Raw genomic sequence first — 12,908 nt, forward strand, 5'->3', positions numbered from 1 at the left:
GAGCATGTGGAACACTGGGTTTGATCTGAAGTTCAGATTCCAGATAATGGGTTCTAGCATAGCAGACCCACCTCTCCTTTCCCTACTCTTTGTGGAAGTGATATAAAAAAATACAGATATTTTTAAAAGCAGAAGTAAGCAGGTATTTCTGAACTCCATGTAAGTTTTTAATTAAAACTGAGAAAGGACAATGAATCTCCATTAGAAAGAAAGTTATAAATCTTACCTTTGTCAACGACATCCCAGACTTCAACTTTCACAATGTCATCAGTGGCTGGAAGCACAATAGAACACAAAGGGTTAGAAGGTTTCAGTAAAACACCCATCACTCAGAGAGCCCAACCCAAAGCCAACATGAAGGAATGTCAAAGCATAGGAATGCCAAAAGAAAAGCAAATTCTGGGCAAGAAGAAAACCCAACCACAACAAGAAGGCAGTGAGCTGATGAGGGTCCCAGCTGTCCACCAAAATCATGCTATCTAAAAAACTTCATAAATACTCTTAATCACATAACTTATTGCTGGATTTCCTTGCTGGCTCATGTCAGGTTTGAAGCATGTAATAAGTATTTTGTGTAGATTCTTTTCGTAACATAAAGAGGTGTACAAAGCCTTTCAAAAAAGATAAAAATCTGTCTAAAAATAAAAATTTTGAGGATAAAGTCTGGTTTATAAACAAGGCATACAACTGGAAAAAGGAATACACATATTTAAGAAAGATCGACCTTACAGCATTTCCATGTGAACGTGACAGCCAGTGCTGAGAGTCCTGCAGCTACAGAAACCCATTCTCTCTGCATATTTCCAGGTGCATTTTGTGAAAAATAAGGTCTCACTAGCAATTTTGCTTCCTATTGAGCTGCAGCATCAATAAATTATAACCAGCAGTATCTATCTGAGTTGTTAAAATCTGAAGCAAGACATGCAGAATTCTAACTCCAGTGATCACTGGTACCCACAGGCAGCCACTTCCCTTTCGGGTGGCATGCAGGATGAGCAGCTCTGGTTCAATGTTTCCATAGAATCCAAATAAGCAGTCTGTTTTTCAGGAAGTTGTTCCAAGAAACAGCTGCTTTTTGGAAATGTTACAGGCTTTGAAGCGAAAGCTTGTACTTGGAGCAGCTCTGAACATAAAGCTGGAATAGGAGGACAATGCCTCAGAGCAGCAAATAATACCACAGGATGGCATGAGAGTTTATCTAAGTGTCATTATCAAACCAGGAAGCATTTCTATACAGAACTCACTCTTGGCTTAATTAAATGTTTCAAAATATTGTACAGATTGATTATGAACAAAGGAAAACTTTGATCCTTTGCTTCTGGAGAAAGACCCTTTTTTACATTTATTCATGAAGCAAAATCAGCCTCTGTTTTCCTCACAGTAATCCTGCTTCTCTTCCCATGTGCCAGCTGGGCAGGGGGCACTGGATGAACAGGACCCCCCCCTCCCCGGGTCAGCCCAGGCAGTGCCTTGCAGGACTGAAAGCACACAGGAGTACAGCACCTGCAGCCCAAAAACTTCCGCTCACACCACGACACTCCACTAATTAACTCAGTCCCTGAATATTTCTCTAGATAATCGAATCAGGTAGGGTAAAGTCCAACCTATGAATCACTCACCTGGCACCCAGCTGAGCCAGCTCCTCCCCCAGGCATTGGCACTGCAGGAGCTCTCCCTGTGCCCCTGCAGGTGCTGGGACACAGATCAGCTACTGGAGGTCTGCCCCCTGATTCCTGCCGTGCAGCTGGCAAGGCAATCCCAGTGCCCTTCCACAATCAAGGTTTGCTGCAGAAGAGATATTTGCCTTCCCCAGGTTTTGCACGGGCTCAGGAGGAGCCCAGGAGGCTGCCTGTTCTTTCCAGAAGTGCCGTGTGAAGCAGCACATCGGGACTAACAGTTGAGAGAAGTGAGGCCTTGGGCTGACAAGGGAGCCTAGCACTGGCACTTTGCTCCTGAGCTCTCCACCTCCTTCCCAGGAGCCAAACACACCCTCAGTTAGGACGTGTTGGCCTGCTGAGTGATTCCCACAGAACTGACACCCTGCTGAGCAGCAGCAGCCCCAGACAGCTGAACCCCCTAACCCCACAGACCTGCTTTACACCCTTCTGGATGACAGGAAGGGCAGAATTTCTCAAAGAAAACAACTGCATGAGACCCAGGAAAACCGTATTTCCACATGCTCTTGCTAGCTCATAGCCAGGAAGTTCTTCCCTTTCATCACTAGTATCATTCCTGATTATCCTGATCATGCAAGAGGATAATTACTTTAGTGCTGCTGCGTTGGCTTTGGTGTGTGACTCATACCCAGCAGCATCTCACTCGAAGCAGCTCTGTGGCAGCAAAAAGAACTCCAATTTATCCCTGCAACTCCCTAACTTGGATTAGCACAAACCACGGATCAAAGCACTCTAAAGGTCTGTCCTGAGCTGCTGTTTGACCGGTGGCACACTGAACACTGCTTTCCTTCAAAATGATGGAGAGCCATGAGAAGTCTCCAGTTGCAAGAAAGCTCGTTTAGAAATAAGAATCATCACATTGTGGGTGGTTCATCACCAGGAACTCACAAGCTCTCAGACATTTTTTACCCTCATTCAATGACAAGATTCACTTCATATGATCTGGATCACGTATCCTACAGTGCAAAGTAACTCTGCTATCCCTCACTCCCCCCCCTCAGGCATTCAAAAAATCTGAGCACAACTATTTGTCAATTTTTATTTCATACTCCCTTTCTGAGGCTGCCAAACAGAGAATAAAATTGGTGACTAGTACAATCCAAAAAAGTGTTCCTTAAGGTCAGGAATGGTAATTCCTTACCTGGACACAAAAATTACAAATACCCATTAAAACTGGCACAGAAAAGCAACTTTGTTCATTCTGAATAAGAAGTAACTCAAATTCCTCTACCTTTATTAATTCCTCCAGTATAAAATCTCTGAAGGTGCTACATTTTGCATCTAAAATTAAATTGTTCTAAGACCAGGAAATGTAAGAATCCTTCAATACTTGACAGTGATTTAATTAACATCTGTAAATATTTGCCATCAACTACCTCATAATGTTTATTCAAGGTAGCTTGAGAGCATGAACAGAGGAAAAACAAACTTTATTTTTCCTCTACAGATTAACTTGGCCAACAGGGCAGGATTTAGACCTGAACCAAGTACTCTGAGTGCCCATATCACCAATCTTGGATGGAAGCTTCTCACAGCAGGAAGCAGACTTTACAATGTCTTTAAAATGAGGGTTGCTTTTTGAAATACATTTTAAGAAAGTAAATGGAAAATTTTCTATATTAGTGGAAATTATTACTTAGACCATAGACCATGTTTTACAATGTAAAAGAAACACAAATGAAAAGCACCATTTCAGGTACAGCCTTGCAGGTAGTTTGACAAGGTCAGCAACACTTCACCCTGAGAAAAGTCCATCAGCATGTGTACACACTGTGGTCAGCTCTGGCCACGGAGCTCTACAGAAACGCAGCACACCGAGGTCAGAAGTGAGCCCTAGAAATAACCTACACACCTGTGGGTCTCAGCACACAGCAAAGCCAGCCTCAGGTGTAGGTGTTTTCTACCCCAGGATTGCATCAGTGTTGAAAAAGCAGTGCCTGAGCCTTGGCTCAGGAAAAGAAATGCAGACACAGGTGAGATGACTGCATCTTCCTCCAAACACCTTTTTGCATGTACACATTTTATACCTGTTCATGGACACAGTTAGATATGAATAAGCCTCCTAGAATAAATTCCAGACTCCCAGGCTGTTTCTACCTCAAGTGTTGTGTAACCTGCACCCATCAGAGAAGAAACCAAACTCTGATGCTTGAACCCATGATACTTCAGAAACCCACAATTAACACTTGATGCATTCTTTACACTTGGATATCTAGGAAAGAGGAATTTTATTTCTTACTCTGATCTAAGTCTGTTTAGGCTGAAGCATTCAAATTTGATTTTGGAGATAGTTTCCATCATCCAACTTGTAAGCTCTGTGTTCATTCCTCAGTAACTGATGTGCTGATATCCTGAGAGAGAGGAAGAGGAGTGAGGGGAAGGATGCCACAGCTAACATACACCATGCCAGAGGTTTGGCTGTAGATGGGAAACACCAGTGTGTGACCACAGCAGATCTGCTGGTGAACACATCCTGTGGATGTGTGAGCATTATCACGAGTCTTGGGCATCACCTGGCAATACAAATCTGGTGGTGAATCAGACAGAGCACCCAATTTGGTGCTCACCCCACTGCACAGGGTGTTCTCCCAGCTGGGAGGAGCTGGGCAGTACCTGATTCAACAGAAGATCAGAGTGAGGCAGATGGACAATGTCTGATAATGACAAACAACTGCTGACCTTTTTCATACAGCACACTCAGACTGACAGAGCACTTTCATACTGAATCAGGAGTTCATCCCACAAGTCTGTGGCATTCTTGATCAGCAACCTGAAAGGTGGACTTAATGAGCTGTTGAATCACAGCCTCATGCAACTTCAGTGCCTGCAGTGTCTTCTCCAGGTGGGATACAGGGCTTGCAACCGGGAAAGTAAAAATTAAAAACCACATCTGATGACTCAGACTCCAGCAAGAACTTAAAAAAGGCACTGGCACTTCTGTGCTTCAGTAAGACAGCCTAGAGCTAATAGTACTACAATAATTTTTGAAGCATCATCTTCCCCAGTCACCAGATGCTCTTTATATTTTCATCAGTGAAATCCAGTTTGCACCATGTATTCACTTCTAGGCAACACAGTAACACCCAAAGCAGAGTGGGCCTCAGAGACAGATTTATACAATAACCCCTCCTCATTAACATGTCAAGCATATTACAAATATTTCAAATACTTTAGACCACCTATTAAACACTTCCCTTGAATTATGGCTTCCACAGACATATTCTTTAGCACTTAGAATACAGAGCTTCTGACAAAATTAAAAACATGACTAAGAAACTATGAATAATAAATTAAGAAGAGTGATGAGAGACCATTTTGTCTCCAAAGCAGACAGAGAAGAAGTAAGAAAATGAGGCTGCGGTGGAATTTCCTCCCCCAGGGCACCGTCCCATGACTGTCACTCCCTCCACCCTCTTCCATCTTACTTTTGTAATTCCAGTGGATGCTGGTGACTTGGATCTCCTGAGTTGGAATATATTCCTCAATAAATTTCTTTCCCTGCAGTCGGTGCCAGAGTGTGGTTTTCCCAGTGTTCCTGTCCCCTCGGATGACAATTTTCACTGGAGAAAAGAGCAAGCAGACAAATAAAGTGATTAAACCAACTTGAAGAATGCTGTGAAAAGCATGTTAACTTTTTGCAAGCATTATTCAGATGTAATTAGTCCTCCCATACTACACAGGCACGATGGGGTTCGTTAGAAAATATGAGCCTCAGTCATTTAAATTAGTGTTTATTCAGTAACTCACACCAGCTCAGCAGAAAGAACCAACAGCAAGGTTGAAACTTCAGAATCTGCACAGCTTGAGCCTCTGCTCTGTAATGGGCACACTTGACCCCTTAAGCAAACCAGCAGCAGTTTGGTTCAGGCTTTAAAGGAAGCAAAGGCCTGAGCCCCAGCTGCACCAAGAATTCCTCTAGGAAAGACAGAGAGGAGCAGTGACACAGCCAGCATTGATGCACGTGAGCTTGGAACACCACACCAAGCATGGATTAGCACAAGAATACCAGGTGGCTTTTCCAAGACTCATGTATCAAGGAACAAAGAAAGATGTGGGCACAAGCAATCTCCTGCACACCCTGCCCATCGAACGCAATCAGACTATGAGCCCCCACGCTATCCCATCGATACGACAGCCGGGGCGAGCCTCCCCTGAGCCCTCCGTGCCCGGCTGTGTGGCTGCATGCTGGGGACCTCCCCTGAAGCTGGGACACCTCTTAAGCTTCTCCTTGGGGCAGAGACCTTTTACCCCTGACAGATCAGCAGTCTAATCCAAGCTCTTTCTAAAGACCAACTGTCTGCCAGTGAGTCTCCCCTTCCACTGGGACACCTCTCTAAGTCTGAGGTCCCTTACCTGGGAATAAAACATCCCTCCTTGCCCAACAGATCCTCAGTAAGGGACTGATGGCATGTGGAGTTAATATCAATGAAATTGATACTCAGTATTAATTACTATAAACTCTGTATAGATAATTCCATTAGACATAAACTGTCCAAGTCCAAGTCTGAGACTAAGATTGGACCCAGATGCACCTAAGCTCCATCAGGAGTTTAGAAAGGGGGTCCCCTCTGAGCCTCATAACCCAACAGGAGGGTCTCTGTGTCACTCGTTCCACCTCAATTCTAACTTGATTTTCCTCGGGGTGTTTCGTGCATGTGGTCAAGTAACAGAGTGAACTTTGCCATCGACCTTTGTCAAGTCACACTTTAACAATATCATATTTAGAACATTTTTGCTCGTACAGCTGCTGCTCATTCTTTAAGTGATCTAAATCACCCATTTGCAACATCTTCCTACCCTCCTGCCTTCTCTACCTCTCCCTGGCCCTTACTCCTACTTTGTCATACCTTATTCCCTTACCAGCCTTTTCTGCCCGGCTTTTCCTTCCACTACCTCCTCTATCCTTTCCCTTTCTCCTTAAACACCTCCCATGCCTTGAGAGAACAGAATCACAGAATGATTTAGGTTGGAAAGGACCTGTGAGATCAACTATTCCAACATTCCCTCAGCACCACCAAGGCCACCCATAAACCATATCCCCAGGTGCCACATCCACATGGTTTTTAAGTCCCTCCAGGGATGGGGACTCCACCACTGCCCTGAGCAGCCCGTGCCAGTGCTGGACAGCCCTTTCTGCGAAGAAATTTTCCCTAACAGCCATTCTAAACCTCCCCATGAGCAACTTGAGGTTGTTTCCCCTCCTGTTACTTGTTACTTGGTAGAGGAGCCTGACCCTCACCTGGCTACAACCTCCTGTCATCAGGCCCTTGTGCTGGTTGCTTCAGTTTAGACAGAAACACACTCAAACTCTTCCAAGGAAAGCAAGTGTCCAAAATATCAAAAAGTGTAGCAATTAATATGAACTTTCCAGAGTCAATTCAAATGTTATCTTGTTCTTTCTGAAAACACTACCTATTATTTTCTAAATTTTCTGTTACATTGTGGAATTTTTTTTTAAATGCCATTTTTGTTTTTAGTGGCAACCACATGGCTACTGGAAAACATAAGCTGATCTAAACTGAATTTTTATTCTTGTGTTTTGATTTGGAGCTGTGATCCCCTGGAAAATGGGCCACCTCACAGACACCTAATGGCAGTCAGGTGATTAGCATTAGGTTGTGCATTATCATTTGGGCAAGGAGATCTGAGACAGAAGGCTGCCTTCTGCTGCAGTTTAGGAGCTGCTGCAGGCATTTCAGAGAAGAGCTGAAGAGGTCAACTTGAAGATAAAACATACACGAAGTCTGTGGAGGAGTTCTGTCTAGTGCTGCAGTTCCACTGTGCTTTTGTTCTTGTACACAGAGGTTTATTCTTTTTCAGAGCTGTTTATTCTTCTTCAAAACTACTTACTAACACCACACCAGGATAATAAACGCAAAAATGAACACAATATTTACAGGCTGACTTCACTTAAAGGTCCCAAAGGCAAAAATGAACACAGTATTTACAGGCTGACTTCACTTAAAGGTCTCAGAGCATCTCTGCGGACACAACAAACGAGTTCCTGCATTTCCTGTCACCTTGTGTGTGATTGTTTCCTACTTACAGATGGTAAAACTATCAACAGAACATCCCTTAGATTTTTTGGACTCATGAAGCAAGTCCATGGCATAGGCAGAATGAGACTCCATTTGTCCCCTTTCAAATCCAAACCTTTCCAAATGCTCCCACTGCCTGCCCGAAAATGTTCAAATTCATATCCCCCCCACCCCAGAATGTGGCAGGAGATACTAAAACAATGAGTTTTAGGGGCAAATAGACCCTTCCTTAAATAGTCAGGCTGGTCTAAAGGTGCACTTTCAGGATCACTACCAGATGATGTGGTTGTGAGCTCTCCCCAGAAGGAACAGTCTTACCTCCCCTGGGACTTTCCTCATGCCAACACCATTTTTTATGCATTTAAACATGGAGCTGGATCAAGAAACTGAACTGGCTGAGAAATAACCTCAAAATTATCCATTTTCAGTTTTCTTCTTTAGCTCCAGTGCCCAGCTGAATGAACAGCATGAGCAGCATGTGGGAGGCATGGCTGGAGTGCAAGGGAATCCCCCCAGCCCTGATCAGCTCGTGTTTAGATCAGTGCAAGGTGCTTGTGGCACCACAAGCTCAGTCTGAGCAGGTCCAAGGGCCCCTTCCAGCTCCAGCACTCTCCATTAGGATCTCTCTCCTCCTACTTAGTGCACAAGTTCTCACTGACTCTTTTCCTGAAGAGAGAAAAAGTCTTTAAAAACAGAACAGGAAGAAGGCAGGTGACACAAATCACTTTTAGCAAAGCCAAGTGTATTTGGGACTTTGCCTGGGGCAGGTGTCCTCAGTGACAGGCACCGGCAAGGCAGGAAGAGCTGAGTGAGCTTCCAGTGCACAGTCAGGCTGGTGCACCATAGGCCTGGGCTGTGGCTGAACGTGGAAACAGGAACAGTAATTATAGGTGAGGTTAATGCTGTCAAGTAAAACTGTTGCCTTATTTTGATTTGAAGTTAAACCAGTACTTACTGCAAACAGCCAGAGGTTTGTAGCAGACAGGAGACTTATCTGTGGGAAGAAGGGTAGGGATGGGGAATAGATCAAGAGGCAAGGAAAAAGCTAAACAAATCACTTTATTCATACTGTCATTGCATCAGGAAAACCAGAGGGATTTCCATTCTCCAGATAGGGAGATGGAAGCAGAGCAGTGACGATACAGGCCCAGAGAACAGGTCTGAGACCAACTCAGAACTAGAAATGAGGAATTCCCAGCTCTGCCCATATTCCTCCAGGACTTGCAAAGATCCACAAACTAATAACCCCATGGAGAGGGTCAAAACCTTACCCTCATTAAGGTCTTTGGGACTTCAGCTGAAATGCTTTGAGCTTGTTCTGCTGCCAAAAGCAGCACCACCTGCTCTGCAGACCCCCCCCCAGGCACACTCCCCGCAGGTACAGGTCAGCAGCACGCAAAGCAGGGCTGGCACATGCTGCACAAACACCTATGGCAGCCATAGGGGAAAAGAAGGTGGGAAGTGGCAGGAAGAGGAGAAGCCTTTCTTTTGGGAGTTGTGCTGAATGGAACTACTTAACAATGAGTCTGGGAACTGTGACTCTAAAGCAACACAAAAGAAGTAAGGACTATAATGCTTACTAAAAAGGCGTACTAAATGTACTAAAATACATGGTATTAGTTAAGTTTTGTCTTTTAAGGAATATGCTAGGCAGAAAAAGTAGTAAGGAGAGGGAGTGGGGGAATTCTTGGAGCCACTGCCTTTGGTATACCAGCACTGGTGACTGTTCAGCCTGTGCTCCAGGCACACCCAGCAGTGGGGTTTGTCAAGTGGCACACTGGATGCAGTGTGTAAAGGCCAGAGCCATGTCTGGGGAATAGAACGGATGAACATTTGGCACCCCCATGTCTTTTGTTCCTGTCCCTGATCAGCAAATCCCAGGGAATGCCCAGCCAGAACCATTGTTTGCCCATCACTGCCTTACATAAATGGTCACGTTTGAGTGCCCTGGTGCTAAATTATGTTCTGCAACTGCTCTTGTAATTTGTTCAAACAAGCACTGCTGCCAAAGGCATGAGAGCCACTTCCTCCTACCTGCTCTTGCCATGGCCCCTCATGGGGCCAGCACAGCCCTGGGAACAGCCACACAGCACACCTGATCCAGGGTATCCCAAGCAGGAAAACAAGACTCAGTTTTCACAAAGACTGGCTCCCCACCCTTGGAATCATGATCCCTTATAAACATTCCAGCCATGACATACATGGCACAGACCCACATCATTTACAGCTCTGTGCTTTCTGAGTGCTCAGGGAGATCTGGTGTTTACCAGACGCAAACCACAGCAGCTCCATGCAGATGGTACAAAGTGTGTGTGATGGAATGCAGTATGGAAATGCTCTTCTTTTACAATACGATGTCCCAAGCAAAGGACATGATTACTGCCAAAGGCTGGTACCAGCCTCTGTTCTCATCATTTTATTCGAAACCTAAACCTTCCCACCTTGCAATGCTCTTCCTTTTGAAAACTTGACTGTGTGGGAGAGGGACCATCAAAACAAATCATTTGGGTTCAACTTAGTGTTCTATTCTATTCAGGGTCTGTAATTGACAGTGCCATTAAAACACCTCACAGCCTTCAGCACCACCTCAAACACGGGGCTGTCTGTTACAAAATGTACCTGAGAGCCGTAGGGCTGGCACAGCAGGGGCTGCTCTGCTGCTCTGAGCCCAGTGAGGCAGCCAGAGCCAGGCATAAGGCCTGTGTCTCAGTCTGCTTTATCAGTGAACAACCCAAGGTATTCTCAGCACACTAAATATATTTCTGGAAAGAAAACAGGCTTCATTCAGGATCTGTAGTGGTCTAACGCAGCAAAGAAACATTTCTGCAAAACAAATCCCAGAGCCCTTTGGTTTAGGTTTAGGCAGCTTCAGGGAAACAGAGGAGTTGTAAAGATCTGTGTGTGCTAACAGTGGCTCCAAACCTGCACGCCTCTGCTGAATGTTAGGGATTTGCCAAGAAAGGAGAATTGGCAATGCACAGGACTTGCAGCTCTGCCCTTCCTGAGCAATGGCCCTTGTAATGACATTCCTTCACAGCCCACCTTCAACTGAGACCACCTCACCATGCTGGAACGTTTCCCATCTACCCCGTGCCATGGCTATAGGGGGTACCTGGAAGCCCTTTCATAAGCCAGGCTGTATCTCCTATAAATATTAAATAACAGTGATGCTGGGAAGAGTTACTATGGAGATTGGAAAGCTTGCCTTAAGGCAGTGACAGAAAGCTGCAGTTTTATTTCAGCTATAAAGCAGTAACTAGAACACAAATCCTGGTAAGACAGAGCACAAACCAAAAACCTTTCCTGAGGCTTTCAGCAATGAGACAAAAAGCAGCGAAGCTACATTTGACATTTTTGGCCTTGCACGAACAGCAAGGCAGGTACCATCCACAGGTCTGGCACGACGCAGTCACCACGGAGCAGAGCTGGTCCCATCCTGTGCCAGCAGGATGCAGCTGATCCCTTCTGCCCGCAGCACAAACCTCCCCTGTCTGAGAAGTCAGCTCCTGGCTCTTACATAATTCACAAGCTGGTATTAGCTACCTGATCTCCAGCACTCAGCTGCCAGTGCAGCACACAGGTCTTCTGGGCTGTGGCCACACAAAGCCTCTGCACAAACCAACAGTCTGAGACCAGCAGATCTCCAGGTACGTGTTTAAGGACGCAGTGCTGTGTTCCAGGGCAGCACTTTGTTCCTCACCCCATCCTTCACTGGAAAGCCAGTCTCAACAATCACACTGCTGCTGTTCACATCCAGGACTGCTTGCTAAGACACTAACTAATTCTATAAATTAAACAGCACTGGCATATCTGCAGATGTGCTATGGGTAAAGGCACCAAATGCTTCTCTAGTAAAGTAGAGCACTTCGAAACCTCAGTCCCAAAGCACAGTCAACAGCCGTAACGTTAAACAAAGGAAAAAACACCCCAAACCCCAAAGTGCTAACTTCATCACGTTCTGTTTCAGACCAAGATCCAACAGAAGTTCTATTTCTTCAACGCGTGTGCCTTCACAGAAAATATCCAGTGCCACGTTTACAAATCAGTCTTTTTCCCACCTGCCAATCTCTCAGCCTTCTGCAATCTGCTTCCCCTGCCTGCCTGGATCCACATAGATGAGCTGGTACTTGCAGCACTCTCTGGAACCAGCTCTATTTTCAGCAGGAATGACATAACTGCTGTCCCTGTCTCACAATTGTTACTTTGGGACGTATTTCACATACTTGCAGTGCCCTCCTGAAACACTGTATTACAAATCACCTTTACTGAGCTCCAAGGGGAAAATGCAGCCCTAAGCCTCAACACTGAGAGGAAAGGAATTCTGAAAGCATTCCCCGAGAAAAGAGCAGATATATCAGTTGCAGAAAAGACAGTCAGGATGAAATTATGTACCAAGAGCACACAGAGGTATTCACTGTCCACCTTTTATTAAAGCCTGGCAGGGCTGAGCTTTTTAATAGACTCTTATCATACAACCACTAGAGCTTAATTATAAACACCATTATCTTGGGCTGCAGGGAAGGTCACCCACGCACTCAGAGGAGTTACCCTCTCGATGCTTGAACTGACACAAACTGATGTACAAGGCGCTCTCTCCTGTGCCACAGCCGGCAGGCAGCGCTCAGGGACGCTGCTGCACCGCGGGTCCCGGGTCCTGTACCGAAAGAGAAAAGTTTCCCGTCCCTCAATCCTCCCACGAGCTCCAACATTTAACTCCAAACTTGGCTTTGAGCGAATGCGGATAAAAGCACCAACGTGCATAAGGAAAGCACACGCACTCCCAGCCCCTCTGCGGTCCCCGGGCACCCCACGGGCACCAGACGGCGCCGCCCGCCTCCCCCCGGGCCGGCCGAGCCCCCCGGCCCAGCGCTCCGACTCACTGTTATACTGGACTCCCTTGGCGAACCTCCTCTGCAGCGCCTGGTTCATGGACTGCAGCCCTGCCGGGATGTTTTTGTCGCGGACCGCAGCCTGGTCCGAGCCCACCAGCTTCTTCAGGGCCGAGAACATCTTCGTGGTCCCACACCTGCACCCCGGGGAACGGGCCGAGCGCGGGCTCAGGGGCCGGGCGGCCGCGGCGGAGGCACGGGGCGGCTCAGGGCTGCGGCGGTGCCGGCCCGGCCATGCGGGGCGGGGGTGTGCGGGCTCGGCCCGGCGGGAGGAAGCTGCGCCGGGGGAGGGGGGGGCACTATCG

General features: G+C 46.3%; 1 protein-coding gene across 1 annotated transcript in view; it reads right to left on the bottom strand.

The window, feature by feature from the left end:
* RABL6 (RAB, member RAS oncogene family like 6) overlaps positions 1 to 12,831 on the bottom strand; it is a 50,517-nt gene extending 37,686 nt beyond the window's left edge. Inside the window, 3 exon segments of the mRNA XM_042052343.1 lie at positions 227 to 274; positions 5,102 to 5,236; positions 12,595 to 12,831. Of these exon segments, the coding sequence (XP_041908277.1) occupies positions 227 to 274; positions 5,102 to 5,236; positions 12,595 to 12,724 (313 nt within the window). The 5' untranslated portion in view covers positions 12,725 to 12,831.
* Between the last annotated feature and the right edge of the window lie 77 nt (positions 12,832 to 12,908).

Source organism: Corvus kubaryi, unplaced genomic scaffold (genome assembly GCF_017639235.1).
Source record: "Corvus kubaryi isolate FWS band 111438036 unplaced genomic scaffold, C.kubaryi_AGA036_p1.0 78, whole genome shotgun sequence".
NCBI lineage: Eukaryota > Metazoa > Chordata > Aves > Passeriformes > Corvidae > Corvus > Corvus kubaryi.